The sequence below is a fragment of the Tupaia chinensis genome, unplaced genomic scaffold (assembly GCF_000334495.1).
Source record: "Tupaia chinensis unplaced genomic scaffold, TupChi_1.0 Scaffold000597_1, whole genome shotgun sequence".
NCBI lineage: Eukaryota > Metazoa > Chordata > Mammalia > Scandentia > Tupaiidae > Tupaia > Tupaia belangeri.
Genome location: NW_006160114.1, coordinates 3,426,188 through 3,443,068, shown reverse-complemented (window position 1 = coordinate 3,443,068; position 16,881 = coordinate 3,426,188). Strand labels below are relative to the sequence as shown.

General features: G+C 38.0%; 1 protein-coding gene across 7 annotated transcripts in view; it reads right to left on the bottom strand.

Moving 5' to 3' along the window:
- The window catches only part of FRY (FRY microtubule binding protein), a 505,649-nt gene that overhangs the window by 168,293 nt on the left and 320,475 nt on the right, over nt 1-16,881 (bottom strand). For all 7 annotated transcript variants that reach the window (XM_027775685.1, XM_027775680.1, XM_027775682.1 and 4 more), the window contains 4 exons: nt 8,995-9,098; nt 8,415-8,523; nt 6,415-6,501; nt 977-1,148 (listed from right to left, as the gene is read on the bottom strand). In XM_027775685.1, coding sequence (XP_027631486.1) covers nt 977-1,148; nt 6,415-6,501; nt 8,415-8,523; nt 8,995-9,098 — 472 coding nt within the window. The remainder of the gene's footprint in view (nt 1-976; nt 1,149-6,414; nt 6,502-8,414; nt 8,524-8,994; nt 9,099-16,881) is intronic.

Sequence of the window (16,881 nt, the reverse complement as noted above, 5' to 3'; positions counted from 1 at the left end):
TTTAGCTATAATTTTTATTGTTCTCATTAAATATAGTATCGGTGTCCTATATTGGAAGACAAGTATGTGTAGCATATATTGGTTTGTCAGGAAAGGCATGATGGATTTTTGCATAGAAAATTACATCATGACTTTCCTAACAACCTAATATATTTAATGTATGTACTGGGTTGTCAAAAAAGTCATGACTCCTTTTTACATATTTCTATGCAAAAATGCATCATAACTTTTCTGACAATTCAATATAATGTATACATAAACATAAAGCAAATAAAAATAGTTATGCATTTAACATTTGTACTTCCATAAAATAATTATTAATAATTTCTCAGATTAAATCTTTTGGATTTATTAAAGCATTGAATGACTAAAGATAAATATTCTCAGGCAAATGTTTTTATATGTGTTTCCCTCATGTCTTTGGAACCCAGGAACTATCTAAACAAATTTATAGTAAGTTTCTAAATTTGGGTATTTAATAAGAAATAAACAAATATTTTAAAAATCACCTGGATTAAGATAGCTAAATAAAAAAAAAAATCTCATGTAGACTAAACCTACAATATAATCCACCAGACACATACTTCCTGAGATTTGGTGTATTTAATTTTACTGGGAAAAAAGAAAGAATGAAGTATAAATATGAATGAATAAACTATAAACAGAATTACCTACTAAAGCACACAGATGTTTTGGAAATTTACTGAAAATGTTGATAATCAATATTAGATATTTGAAAAGACCATAGATAAAGGTCTAACATTTAAATGGCAAAATATTTACCAGGAAGTTCTGAAAGTTTTAAGGGCAGTAAAACAAAACACAGCCTGAATCAATCAAAACAATTAACACTGGAATGTCTCATCAGTTACTTTTATAAAAAAATTTTTTTAAGTACATCTCATTAAGGATAAGCATCTCATGCTCATTTGAAAGGCTTAATAAGGCCCAGCTCTAACATATGTTTGAAACTCACCTATCATTTTGGCTTCCTCTTCAGTTAGCGTTTTACTCAAATACGTTTTCTTTACTCTCAATGTGTTTCCTGAAGGAAGAACGGCTCCTGTAACTGGCATGGGAGGTTCACCATCTTTTTGCTGCAAGCTATCGGCTATTACCAAAAATGCCCGTAAACCAATGTTCATTCTCTGTAAGAGACAATATGCTCGTGATTAAAAGAAAGACCCAGTGGAATGAAACCATCAGTCTTTTAGAGAAGTTAAGCATCGTTTAGCATCTATTGGCAAAGTCATGATGCATTTTTTGCACAGAAAAATATATTATGGTTTTCCCGATAACTTAATAGATTAGTATGAGAAAATAATTTAAAAAGTACAAGAGTGTAGACCAAGCCTATGAAAATAAAATAAAATTTCTAACATTTATTGTTGCTGCACAACAAGAAAACAACCGAGAAGATTTTCATCTAACTGGAAGAGTATGTTTGAGATGGTCATATATCATATTCTGTTTCAGAGGTGCTGGGTACACCTCAAAGGGTTAAGTAATCATCCTCTTGAGCTGCTGCAACTAAGAGAAACTGAGGGCAAACAAAAGGCTCTTAAGTCTCCCAGAAGGAGAGAGATGCCACATCATTCATAAAGACTGAAAGAAAAATGGAAACATTCAGAGCTCCCAATGTGAACAACAAATGAATATCACCTTTGAACTAAAGGTCTTGAATTTTGATTTGCAAAGGTCAACAAGTTCTGGGCCAATTTTCTTGCTTAGGCTTGGGTAAGGCATAAGTACTGGCTCTGAAAAATGACTGAGCAAGACAGATGCTTTCCAAAGTGTTCTCCCACCCCAAGACAAGGTCTCACTAAGTCAATCTTCCTACCTCAGTCTTCTAAATATCTGGGGGTCTGGGAGTATATAGGTGTACATCACCACACCAGCTCCTTTATCCAACAGTGCTGATTTTAAAAGGTGCCAAAACATCTGTACTTCCTTAAACAGTCATGTGTAAAACACTAACTTAATATTTTCAAATCTTATAAATAAGTTCCCAAAGATTGCTAATTACAGAAGAGACAGTGATAATTACTAGCACTAATAATGATAATCTAGTAATAATTTATTGAGTCCATAAAAATGTAACCAGAACTGCTTATTAACTCTCACCCTTAAAACTGGCCATGCAATGAAGGTATTCCCATTTTTCAGGAGAAAAAGGTCATCACTGTTCAGGTAGTGCAACTGAGGTCACACAAAGTCGGAATCTACACATTCATGACACGTTTGCCCAAATAACCTCTTTTGTGGTACACTATTACATTTTATAATGTAAAGTAATATAGACTTCTATTCACTTTATAACTGTTTATTCAAGCTGTATGGAGTTATGACATTTTAACCAGGATTTGATGAATATTTCTCTGGCTCATTTGCACTCAAACCAATGTGTGTGCTTGATGACTGTATGGATTTCAACAATATTCTCTTCTTATTTTCTAGAAGAAAGGCATTAACTAAAAAAAATTAGCTTCATATCATTTCATTAATTATCTCACTTATTTTAGTAGGGTTTTTTTCTCCCCGACTAGTATATTTTTCTCAATACACAGTAGTGCTTCAGATGAGAAAATACAATGTTCAGTTTGGGAGATTCAATACTGATATAATAACCATGGGTTGACATACATGTAGAAACTTATGAGAAAATGGAATTAAAGAATGACTTTATTTTGGTGTAAAAAAGTTTGAAATCCAGAAATAATTTTTTGATAATATGCATTTTCCATGAACTTTCTTTCTTTCTTTCTTTTTTCTTTTTTCTTTTTTTTTTTTTTTTAAAAAGAGAGATGCTTGCTACAGGTGCATTTGCCAGAGTGAGAGAGAAAGTGAGAAATCACTTTCAAGGGGGATGGCCATGCCTCAATCTTTTCTCCTCCATTTTCCTCTTGAGATCTTGGGCACACATGCACACATGCCTGGAGTGAACTTTAAACTCCTGGGGTCCAGGACTTGAACTGCCGTTGACTAAATGGGAGTTCAGCAACATAACCATTATACCCATCTGGTGGTCCCATCTATGAACTGTTTAAAGACGTCTCATATATGGTCAAACCTCAGTTATTTGCAAGTGGATTATCTAATTTATGTCTTACTTCTTTCTTCTGGACAACACTAAGGGTAAAAATAAGAAGAGACAGTTTGGGAATTTAAACTGAATTTAAAAAATAATTTCTTTTAAATATTTTCAATAATTCTGAATTGTACTTCCCTTTTATTATTTTGGTCTTGGGAAAATATTTTAGCTTTCTCATATCCAAATATCAGCCTTTTCTATAAAATGAGAATACTACTACTATTAATCATATAATACCCTTTTTATGTAAAACAAATTTTTGCTCATCTGAAGGTCAAAATATTTTCTCTTATGGTTTCTTCTCGAAGATTTATAGTGTTAAAATTTCCATTTATGTTTACTATCCATTTTGAGTTGATTTTTGTTTTCAGTGCAAATTATAGTATGGTAGATATAGAATTATTCAGCACCATTTATTGAAAAGATTATCTGTTACCCATTGAATTAACTTAGACCCATTGTTGCACATTAGTCGACCAATATATTTGTGTGGGTCTTTTTCTAGATCCACTGTTCTGTTCAACTGGTCTTTATATTCATCCTTCCCTCACACTGCCTAGACTGCTGTATAATTTCATAGTAAGTCTTCAAGTTGGCTCATACCAGAGCTTCAAGATTCTTCCTTTTTTTTTTTTTTCAAAGTTAATGTTGTTTATTCTAGTTTATTTGATTTCCTATATATTCTATTCTCACACTTACTTTTGAGTGGGATCGTGAATGTGTCTTTGGGCTAATTACGAACTATTTTTTTTTCCTTCTTTTTTTGGGAGAGGTTTTTGCTACAGGGCACATGTGCTTGCCAGACAGACAGAGAGAGACAGAGAGACAGAAAGTGAGCAATCACCCCCCAGGGGGAATGGTCACGCTGCAATCCCTTCTCTTCCATTCTCCTCTCAGGATCCTGGGCATGCACGCACACATGCCCAGTGTGAGTTTAAGCCACCGGGTCCGGGACTCGAACCACAGTGGACTCGAACCACAGTGGACACAGTGGGAGTCCAGCGACAGCCACTACGCTAACTGCTGGCCCCCCAACTATTGATAAATAAATTCTTCCATAAGGCTAGAAGATCAATAAAAATGGAAGAAGATACCCAATATTTTCTCCTATTGGTAGTTTTTTTTTTGGAGAGGTTTTGCTATAGGGCGCGTGCGCTCACCAGAAAGACAGAGAGAGACAGAGCCAGAAAGCGAGAAATCACCCCCCAGGAAGGATGGCCATGCTGCAACCCTTTCTTCTCCATTCTCCTCTCAGGATCTTGGGCATGCACGCTCACGTGCCTGGTGTGAGTTTAAGCTGCTGGGTCTGGGACTCAAACTGCAGTCGACTACATGTGAGTCCAGCGACATAGCCATTATACTAACTGCTGGTCTCTCCTACAGGTAGTTTTTAAAACTCACAATACCAACTGTTTTGCAGAGAGGTTCTGATTGAATGAGGATTCTGAGGGAAGAACAAAGGGTAAATTTTAATAGATGGTGATAATGATGGTAGTAGCTTGCTAAAAATATTTTTTTTATTTATTATTTTAAAATTTGACCAGAGGGAGATAGAAATAGAGAAAGAGATAGATATAGAGTGAGAGGGAGAGAAAGTGAGAAAGCAAGCCGCCAGGTCTGGGACCTGAACCACAGATGGCCATGTGGGAATCCAGCGCCTTAACCACCATGCCACCTGCTGGCCCCATATGGTAGTAGCTTTTAACATGTTTTTTTAAGACATGTAATCCTGTATTTCTACGAATTGATTGTTAAAGATAGTAGAGCCAGGACTATTGAATAAAATGAAAGAAAACATATTTTGAGACTTGAGAAATACTTTCAAAGTGAACTCACTAGGAGAAGAACCTTCACCGTTCAGTCCTGGGCCTGCTTTAAGCTGAAATGCCTAGCTTTGCACTGGTTTTACTCCTCCTATTGGCCCACCCTGGGTGCAGCCACTCCAAAGCCTGCGAGGTCACAGACATTGGGCAGTAGCTTCCATTCTGGGGATTCGAATGCTGTCCCTAACTGTGTGGCAATCCTAGTATCAAGAAGAGAATGTAGGGTGTGGCAGGAAGGAGCCTGAAGTTACTGGGAACCTGGGCTCCCTCTGCTACTAATAATCTGCCAGTTTGGAGCCTTTGGGCTCTGGGCCTCCTTCGTCAATGCAAGAATTACAGAGCTGGACAATATTCTAATGACAGGAAATTATGTACATGATACATACATAAAAATATATTTAAGCATATAAATATATGCTATATTTATGAATAAATATAAATTACATATTTTATGTGTTTCTACTACATATAATATACAATAATTTAATTTAATTTTTATGGTAATTTCTTTCTTTTCCTCATTCCCTCCATTTTTTGCTTCAAAGTCTGTGATATACTCTCCTAATATCACAATTATTCTGAGGTGAGATAGAAAAGTATTTGCCCATGTTAGTGGTTCAGGAGCCACAGTTCAGAGAGGTAAATGTCACACATCTGGAAAAGTAGCAGAGCCTGTGGCAAGGCTACTAAAATGAAAACATTTCAGCTAGATGCAACCCAGCTCTGCAGACTTTTGAGCCAGTGCTTTTTCTACAGTTTCATAGGAAAAGGACTGCAAAGAGGAAGCCTGCTGGGCATATTTCTGCTGGCTGACAGTGTTTTTGAAAGTTTAAAATCAAATGTGCTTTTCATTTGTATAGCCCCCACTACTCCCTGTTGCTTATGACTATGTACTCATTTCCAGTCTGCCTGGTCCTTGAAATGGGATGCTGTCACAGAAATATTTGCACACACATTATTTATTTAATCTCACTATGTTTTATTGTTACATAGTATTTATTTGTTTCTGTTTCATTAGTTTTTAATACTATAAGGGGGCTTCAGAAAACCCCCATCAAGAAAAAAATGAAATTAAAGTACTAGTTCATTTTGGTTTGAAAAAAATGAAAAGCCCATGCATAGTAGTTTTCCAAGGACTTTTAAAAGAGCCCTCCTAAACTTGTTAACCTGCACTGAAATAGTTGTAAGTAAAAGCACTGATTTTCTAAACAAAGAAACAAACCAAAATAACTTGATTTTAACAACAGCTATCACTGGGGGCAAAAATTACTCTATTAGACAAGAACAGAATATGGTATGACATCAGCCTTTTATCATTTTAAGTCTATCCATCTACAAGTTTACTTCTGAAATTCCACTGTCTGAATTTGAACATGGACAGAAACAAATAGAAGACTTTTTAGAGACAGTGTCCCTCATCCAGTTCCCAAAGTCCCAAAGCAGAGGTACGGTCCGGTGAATACACATGCTGTTAGAAGTACATAAAAGGATCATTCATACCTCAGGATTAAGACTGAAAGCTTTTGCTGGTTTTCCCACACAAAGAAAATCAAAAATGATTTCTTTCATTGCAAAATCTAAACGTTCCTGTAAAGAACACAAGAAAATGAAAGTGTTAAACACCAAATTCAACAAGAAATGATCTTCATCATATGCAACAGATAAGTGACGGCTAATGGAAGAATACTGCTAAGTTTTATGGATCGCTGGGGATTCCTGAAGAAAGACCACGCCCATCTCAAACACAGATGCAGCTGCTTCTGTTCCTGTGTGGTGTGCAGGGCTGCCTTCATTATATAAGGTGTTTATTAGCCCCTAAAACAAAGAATGACAAATGACACACACACACATAAATACACACACACACAACGTACACACACACAAATAAAAAACCAAGCACTTAGGTATCTGGCCTTATAAACAGTCCAAACTATTCCTACTTGTACTATAAATTCTAGTAAGTTCTTGAAACTCAGTTTAAAAAATATCACTGCAAAATGATCACTTTCTACTCTCTAACAATAAAATCCTTTGCATCATATCTTAACAAATAATTCTGCAGGTGAAATGAATAATCAACAGATAACATATATTAAGGCTACTAAAATGAAAACATCTAAGCCAGATGTTAATAACTTAAGACAGTGGCTATACTAAGGTATGACAACTTCATTTTGTATAACATATTTCAGAATAATCAAAGCATGTTCTCACTCTCAGGATAACTATATGTAGAAAGGTTACATTAATTCTTGCACTTGCAAGCAAGTAATGGTCTTGTCATAAGTAAAATATCACAGAGATATTGCACTGTATCAAACACCACAGAGAGATTATATATTAGTCTGTGAAGTAAAAATTGGACCTTATATTTTATGTCTATATCAACTGCACTCAGCAATATTTTTATGTCTACTATTTCCCTTTATCTGCACAATATTCTGAGGCACACCCATTGGTATACACTGGTATACCCCATTTTCACAATAAAGAAACAGAAAAAAAGATGTTCTCTGACTTGTTTAAGGTTATAGAGCTGGTTCCTGGAAGAAGAAGGTGGATTAGAATAGTCTTTTCATGCTTTTCTGCAAATCACAAGATCAAAGTTAGGGTAAAGTCATTTACTCACCAATCTTTTTTTAGATTTTTGTTTTAGGTTTTTGCCATAGGGCATGTGCATTTGTCAGAGAGAAACATAGGAAGGGAAAGTGAAAAATTATCCCCTAGGAAGTATAATCATGCCACAATCACTTCTCCATTCTCCAGTAGGGATTTTATGAACACACAAATGCCTGGCATGAGTTTCAAACTGCTGGCTCCAGGATTAAGATCTATGGTCAGCCATGTGGGAGTCCAGTGCCTTAATCACCATGCCACCTGTTGGCCCCACTCAAATGTTTTAAGTAGTATAAATCGTGGAGAGAAACAGTAAATTGTATACTAAAAACCATGTTTAATATCAGTGGACTCAGTGTTTAAGTAAATTAATATGTGTAAAGTGCTTAGAACAGTTCTTGGCAAGCTGTATATGCTTGATAAACACTAACATTCCTATGACATTCTCTCCTACCCCTCACAGGGTGAAAGTTAGAACATTATTATTTATTCCTTCAATTTTGCTACATTGTCTTATTTTGATTTCCTACAAACATCAGACCCTTTGCCTCCTCTTTACCTGAATAATACAGAGCAGAGAATCAGGAAAAAACAGGGACAGAGTCAAGAGACTCTTACTCTGGGCCTTGTGACCTCAAATGAGTCATTCAAACTCTTGTGTTTCAGTTTTCTCATTTGTTAGATGCTCAAAACACTTCATGTACGTCATAGTTCACTTTGAAGCAAAAGAATAGGCTATGTGCAAAGACATTCAAGACATTTCTGAACTGTCTATACATGGAAGACAGTACTTTAGACTTTTCAGCTTTTAGTCCTTCACGAGGAGGAGGCTGGTTGGTTAAGGGCAATTAGGAGCTTCTCACCGCCAGAAGCTTCTTTATTACCTGGGCAATGAACTGGATGATTTTCACAAAGATGTTCAGAGGCATATCCCTTGGCACCACACCACGGGACCCTTTGGGGAAAAGTGTTGTGATGATGGTTATAAGTCGGCTGAAAGATAAGGGGGAAAAAGAGAAAACAAGCAAGATTGGCTGAGCTCCAGTTCTTTAAGGGAAAATGGCAGATGTTTCATCTTATGTAATTATCTGAGAGAATTCAGAAAACGAAAACAAACCACCTCACCCCTTCCATTAGCATAATTACTCTATGAAAAGTTTTTCTTTGGGAAACTAGGGGCAGTTGGAAAATTATAGCTGTTTCCTTTGCTAAAGTGGCCAAAGCAACCCTGGAAGTAGAACCTGTTGCTCCTGGTAGAGCTGCATTTTCTGTAATGGCTGCTGTGCCAAGGACTAAGAAAAGCCTAGAAATGTTCTTAGGATTTAGATCTTTGAAAAACTATGGACTTTGACAGCTTCTAGCTGGGTTAGTGTAGGTAGCAATAAAAAAAAGTAAAAGAGGGAGAAAAGCCCTTTGTAGTGACTTGAGAGATGTAGTTACCATTAACACAAGCCGGCCTCTTACCTCTGAGTAGCTGTGTTGCTTTCACATTTAATTCTAATCATGTAAACCCAAAGTAATCTGTAGAGAGATTCCAGTGCAACTCGTGCCATCTTGGGGTCTTTATTCTAAAAAAGAAACCAACATGTAAGATTGCTAATTGATGGTAATGTATGGAGATGATTCTTTTCAGGTGGGTGGCAGGGTGCCTAGAAGGCACATTGCACCATCTGGGATTTGGGGAGTATTTGTCTCTTGAAGCTCACTGGGCAAGCACTCCATGAGGAGAATCCCAGTGTCCATGAGGCTGGGATGGACTCATTCTAGGAGAAGATGAGTCATTCTCTCCTTTGTCAAGTTGAGTACTCAAGAGATTGCCTTCTCCTTCCAGCCCTAGGGAACATGAATCTTGTAGCACCAACAGGAAAACCACCTTGTTCTTTCCATTGCTATGTCCTTTCTTTTTTTTTTTTTTTTTTGAGAGGTTTTTGCTATAGGGCGTGTGCGCTCCCCAGAAAGACAGAGAGAGACAGAGGGATAGAAAGCGAGAAATCACCCCCTGTGGGGATGGCCACGCCCGCAATCACTCCTCTTCCATTCTCCTCCGGATCCGGTGTGAGTTTAAGCCACTGGGTCCGGGACTCAAACTGCGGTTGGCTACATGGGAGTTAAGCGACATAGCCATTACGCTAACTGCTGGTCCCAACTATGTCCTTTTAAACACTGTCACTGCTCTCACTTCCCAACTTTTCTCCTCATCTAGCCACATTCATCTGAATATCCTCCAATATTTATGGAGAAGAATTTGTAGTAGGCACTGAGCTACAACCTGGGAAACAGATGTATAACTTAATCCTTTTTCTTAAGATTTTCACAACCTATGGGGATGGAAGACAGATAATAAACAGTCAATTCTTAGACAGGAATGAAAAACTAGTCGAGATAGGAACTAGGGTATAGAAAAAAGGGCAACCTCCAGGAACAAAGTCAGGAAAGATTTCCAGGAGCAGAAGAGAACTCAGAACTCTGTATATGTACTCATTGATTCATTCCACAAATATGTGGGTGGCTACTTTGGGCCTGCCACTGTGCTTGGTACCGGAAACTTTGAAAGTTTAAAAAAAATGGTTGGGGGTAGGAGGCAGTAGGTGGTGTGGAGGTTAAGATGCTGGATTTCACAAGGGCAACTGTGTTGTTTGAATTCTGGACCTAGTGGCATGATAGTCACATCAGGTGCATGTGTGTGCATGTTCAAAATCCCAAAAGGAGATTGGAGAAGGGAACCAGCAGTCAGTGTAATGGCTATGTCGCTGGACTCCCACGTAGTCGACTGCGGTTCCTGTCCCAGACCCGGTGGCTTAAAATTCACGCCGGGCACGTGTGCATGTGTGCCCAAGATCCTGAGAGAAGAATGGAGGAGAAGGGATTGAGGCGTGACCATCCCCCTTGGGGGGTGATTTCTCGCTTTCTGTCTCTCTGTCTCTGTCTGTCTGTCTGGCGAGTGCACGCGCCCTGTAGCGAAAACCTCTCCAAAAAAAAAAAAAGAGATTGGAGAAGAGACTGTAGTGTGACCATCCCTGGGGCAGGGAGGGAGGGGCTTTCTCACTTTCCCTCTCTCTCTCTCTCTATGCCCCATTCATAGAACAAAACAATCAAAAAAGGCAATGGCACACCAAAGCGATTTATTTATTTATTTTCTTAAAGAAAGATTTTTGCTATAGGGTGTATTTGCTCACCAGAGAGACAGAGAGAAACAGAGAGAGACAGAAAGCAAGAAATCAGCTCCCAGGGGGATGACCACATCACAGTCCCTTCTCCTCTATTCTTTTTCAGGATTTTGGGCATGCATGCACATGTGCCTGGTGTGAGTTTAAGCCACTGGGTCCAAGACTCCCTCCACAGTTGTCTAAGTGAGAGTCCAGAAATGTAAACATTATGCCAGCTGCTGGCCTCTGAGGGGTCATGTTTCAAAACTTGGGAATAGTATATATGCTGGAAAGGCTAGCACAAGGCTAGGAGAAAGAGCAGTGGCTGATGAAGCTTGAGACAAAATCAGGGGCCATGACATAAGGGTACCAGGCTAGGCAAGTAGCCAAATCTAATCTCATGATATTATACTAAGAGTAATAGACACCTTACCCATATATGGCATTTTGGTCTTTCAAAAGTGCTTTCACATAACCTGATTCGATTGAGGGATTTTGTAATTGGACGAGGCCTAATGAGTTGCTCCATAGCATCATGCTAGTTAGTGAATGATAGCTAGGAAAAGGATTAACTTTTGCCCTAGTGAGTATTGCTTTCTCAGAAACTGGAATGTATATCAGGCATTATTATCAAAGTTCTCCATAGACTAACTCATTTTAATTCTTACAACATATGGAGTAGGCACTGTTATTGCTCATTCTACAGATGAGAAAATTAAGGCACAAAGAGGTCAAAAAACCTACCAAGATCACCTACCAATATATGGCAGTCAGAATTCAAACTTAGGCCCTCTAGCCACAGTGTCTTCAAAACACTGAAACTTTCACTTGAGATTATTTTATATGGAAGCTGCTCGAATATGCTACCATGAGACTGTACTCTACCCGACAGGACTGCTTCCTCATTTGTCTCTGCATGCATTCTCTGCTAACATTACAGGTGCTCAGTGTCTCCTCAAGGGGCAGACACTTCTAGCATATGTGTCAAAACACTGATCTCTGTGCCAAAGATCTCTGCTTCAAGATCAGAAGACCATTCTGTTTAACTCTGTATCTCCATTAACTAAATTAACCAACAATTAATTAATTAAGAAAGTACTTATGTATTTAGTATGGCTCTGAGGTTCACTGACAAAATTCTTTAAAAAACCAACAGATCGAGGCAGATCTTCCCTGGACCACACGCAGCATCTTATCTTAGTATCATCTTTTTTTTTTTTTTTTTTTTTTGGGGAGGTTTTTGCTATTGCGCGTATGTGCTCCCCAGAAAGACAGAGAGAGAGAGAAAGGGAGAAATTACCCCCACACACACATGCTGTAATCCCTTCTCCTACATTCTCCTCTTGGGATCTTGGGCACGCACGCACATGCGTCTGGTGTGAGTTTAAGCCACCCGCGCGCACTTTTTCTTGGTTTTCTCTTTTTTTTTTTTTTTTTTTTTTTGGAGAGGTTTTTACTATAGGGCACATGCACTCACGCTGCAATCCCTTCTCCTCCATTCTCCTCTCGGGATCTTGGGCATGCACACACACACACACCCGACATGAGTTTAAGCCACAGGGTCCAGGACTTGAACCATGGTTGGCTACATGGGAGTTCAGTGACAGAGCCATTACGCTAACTGCAGGTCCCATTATCTCAGTACCATCTTATCTCACTGACTTCATGAGACCCATCAGCCTGTAAAACAGCATACCCACCTTCTTTAAAATTTGCTTTTAATTTAGTTCAAGTGATTCACAGTTAATGGCAACATATATGGGGTAAGTGAATTCACCAAAAACTTGGCTGGCAAGAGGGTTATGGGTATAGACCAACATTTCCCAAGGTCCATCAGCTGACGATTTGTACCGGGTAACCTGAGCTGCTATAAATATGCAGATTCCTGGGCTGCACCTCAGATATTCTGAACCAGAACCTTTGGAGATGAGTTTCAGGAAGTTGCATTAATAGCAGGCTTCTTAAAGTTTCTTGCACATGCTAAGGTAAAGATCTATTGATATTGATGGGGAAATAATTATAGTCATCTACTGATCTTGTTATACTTAAACAACTTCCGATTTTCTTTCATTTCAACTAAAACCAGTTAAATAAACCCATTTCATTCTGTTAAATTTCTTTGCATGTCACAGTCAACATTATCCTTCTTTTTGGTATTTCCTATGATACTTGAATCAATTTACTTTGATGATAAATCACCCTTTTTAATGACTCATATTATCCAGATAATACATTGCTACAGTTTAGAACAATCTCTAAAATTATCATACCAACAATTTATGGTGATCATTTTTCTATTCACTGGCTGGATAAATAAGGCATTTATGAAAAATAATACGATTGTCATCTGATCACTAATTGATAGGCCCAGTTTCTTGTAAATTACTAGAATTTATACATTCTCTTTTGAAACAAGTCTTTATTTTGACACATTTGAAACATACATGATAGATTTTTCTCAAAGTTTTATAAACGAGGTTACTAGCAAAGAACAGCTACATTTTGAAAATTAGCATTTAAAATAGCTAATACTGGGATGTAATGGTTATGTCACTAGATTTCCACATAGCTGACCAAGGTTCGAATCCTGGACCTGGTGGCTTAAAGCTCATGCCAGGTATGTGTGCCTGTGTGCCCAAAATCCCGAAAGGAGAACAAAGGAAAGGGATTGTAGTATGGCCATCCCCCGGGGGATGATTTCTCGCTTTCTGTCTCTCTATCTCTCTGTTGAGTGCACGCGCCTGATAGCGAAAATCTCTTTAAAAAATAGCTAATGCTGGGACCAGCCATGTCGCTGGACTCCCACGTAGTCGACCGTGTTTGAGTTCCAGACCTGGTGGCTTAAACTCATGCCAGGCGCGTGTGCGTGCATGTCCAAGATTCCGAGAGGAGAATGGAGGAGAAGGGATTGCGGCGTGGCCATCGCCCCTGGGGGGTGATTTCTCACTTTCTATCTCTCTGTCTCTCTCTGTCTGTCTGGCGAGTACATGCCCCCTATAGCAAAAACCTCTCCAAAAAAAAAAAAGTTAATACTATACTATTTAAATTTCATATTTAAGAGAATGGTAGTTATTTAAAAATAAATAACACTACACATTTTAATGCATCCAGGCAATGACTGTGGAATCTTGGATATATAACTCAATATCTCTGCTTATAAATAAGCAAGTTTTTAAAAAAGTACTCAAACATATTCTAATTACTATATACATGTATATTAAATGCTAAAGACAAGGTTCTTTTTTTTTTTTTTTTTGGAGAGGTTTTTCGCTATAGGGCACATGCACTCGCCAGACAGACAGAGAGAGACATAGAGACAGAAAGTGAGAAATCACCCCCCAGGGGCGATGGCCACGCCGCAATCCCTTCTCCTCCATTCTCCTCTCGGAATCTTGGGCATGCACGCACACGCGCCCGGTGTGAGTTTAAGCCACCGGGTCCGGGACGCGAACCACGGTCAACTACGTGGGAGTCCAGCAACATAGCCATTACGCTAACTGCTGGTTCCAAAGACAAGGTTCTTCAAATATATTTACTGCAGTCACACTTTTGAAGTTATTACTGGAAATCAAGATACCTTGCTTGCACATGCCTTCTCTGTCCTCCCTAAATACATCATTATCATAATATTCTATTTGATTTTTTTCAGAGCAGTTATTGCTATGTGAAATGTTTTCTCATGTTATTCATTTATTAGCTTATTATCTACCTTATTCACTAAATTATAAGGTCTAAGAAAACAGGGAGTATTACTGTGTTATTTATCACTTATTCCTAGCACCTAGAGCAGTGCCTCAGAGACTTCTTGTAAAGAATTGTTGACTACCAGGCTAGCAGGTGGCATGGTGGGTAAGATGTTGGATTCCATATGGGTGACTGTGGGATCCAGGAACCTGAAAAACATGCTACGCCCATGTGTGTGTGCCTAAAATCCCAAGAAGAGAATTGAGGAGACTGGACTGCAGTCTCTCTGGTGAGCACATGTGGCCTTGGGCAAAAAAAATCTACCAAAAAAAAAAAAAAAGAATTGTTGACCAACAGGCTGACTAAATAAATGTATTTAAGTCCTAGTACAAGTGAGATAAAATTCTCATTTTTGACTGAGACAAAGGAGAATCATTTCTAATTCTGCACTTTACCTAATTTTAAAACTAGGCTGACTAATATCTAACCTTCAGGTGGAGTATTACTATCTGAGTGAAATGTTTAGAAAAGCATAAATAGTATCTATGAAATAGGGAGAGCTGTGGTAACGTCAAGACATCCATGACAATGTTAAAAGGCCCATTATTTAGTTGGCTTATAACAGATCTCCAATTAATAAATTAATGAGATGCTTTCATTAATCATACTGGATGTGTTTCTTAACCTCTGAGGTCTCTCTCTCTTTTTTTTTTTTTTTCATAATCCAGCCCTCATTGATATAGTATATTCAATTTGTAAAAGAAGAGAAATTAATTTTTTTTCCCAATTTCATAAGTTTTAGATAAGAAACTAGCATATATTACGATCCAGTACATATTATATTTAAAAGCACTATTAAATTCTCAAAGCATAATTCTTTTATCTTCCTAGAATTAGGCATTGTATGGCAGCAATGAAGGAAATGCATTATTGTTTATAGCTTGATATGTTTTGATTCTATATTCACATAATGTATGAATTCAACTGTGGGTATATTCATAAAAGGCATAGAAGAAAAAAGGATTGATCATTACTGACCAAGAGCTCCTGAAAAAGAGGAATGTCTTGGTAAGAGCACGCCATAAATTTCTCACCACTTTACGATGGCATTGCTACTGTATGGTTGACTGAGTTAATTGCGTGTAAATATTAAAGAATTAAAGTTTATGCTCCTGAAGCAGCCTGCCGCTAAAATTCTTCTGCGGCTGAGGATAAACCAGGGCACTGGCATTCTGTGAGGTTTCATCTGAGGGCTTGTTTACTGTGAAAACAGGCAGACTGTCACGCTCACACACTCTTCTCTTCTGCTGGTTTTATGCTGCCACCTTGGTGACTCACCTCTGCAGGACACATCAATGATGGCTACAGAAGTTCAACACACAGGGCTCACACACTAGCCTCATTATCCTCAAGCATCTACTGGGGAGGAGGAGGAAAAGAAGGGAACTGTCAGACAGTATATAAGGGGGAAGGCTTTGTTGGACAGTCCTTCATGAAATGATATGGCCAGTTCTAAATCTCATAAAATACTGAAGCTATTCAAGACAAAGTGTACTTTTGAAGCCATGTTGCTTTTGCTCAGGTATTTCTTTCCTGTTAAGGACTCATGAGAGGGTTTGAAAAGTCTTCCATGTATTACTGGCATTTAAAAATGGTTCCGTTCAAATCTCTACCAAGTTCAGCTTTAAATATATATGATATAATTTTATTCCGTTGGTAACTCATCAAGGATCTTTTTATATCTTTTAGCCTTGGGGCAGAACATTCCGACAGTTTATTACCCGTAAAGTAAAATATCACAGGCTTCACTTTGCGTAATAACTACCTCTTTCATGATTCATGAGGTGTAAAAGCTCCACGGATTGCACAGGTATCTTCCTACTTCCAAGCTCGACATTCCTCACTATCTGCATTGTGCATTTTTGAAACTTCATTACATATACCCCAGTGAGATGCCAAGGACAGGGACTCTATTCTAGTTCTACTTTTAATATAGTTGCCCTTCTCCATCCTTCCCACTTCTAGTACCTTCCCCAGTACTTCATATATACAGAAGGCACTACAGAAGTCCTTGCTGTGCTAAATAAATCCTTGCTGAATAAAACTGAATTCTAGAATATGGTTTCACCTCTCTATAGCACTGACTTTGCATCTTCGTTTCTGATCTTACTGCCTTTCTCTTTTGGAAATTCTAATGCTTGAAAAGTTTGCATATGAAAATACTGTTGGGTGTCTAGAAACTCCCTACTTCTGGGGTTATTTAGGACTCTATGTAAGTCTTGCTGAGGAGCTTTGACTAGACCTCTAAGCAATATAAGTTCCAAAGTAAGATGGTCTGCTATGTTTCAAAAAGACCTTTGGACAAAAAAATGTTGGTCTTTCTGGTCACAATAATAAATTGTCAAGCAAAATATTATTTTTAATTCCAATAAAAAGCTCATCACATTCATGTAATACATATACAAAACTGCAACATGAGCATTCTTAATTATTCCTTTTTGTTTTGAACCAAGTGACATTT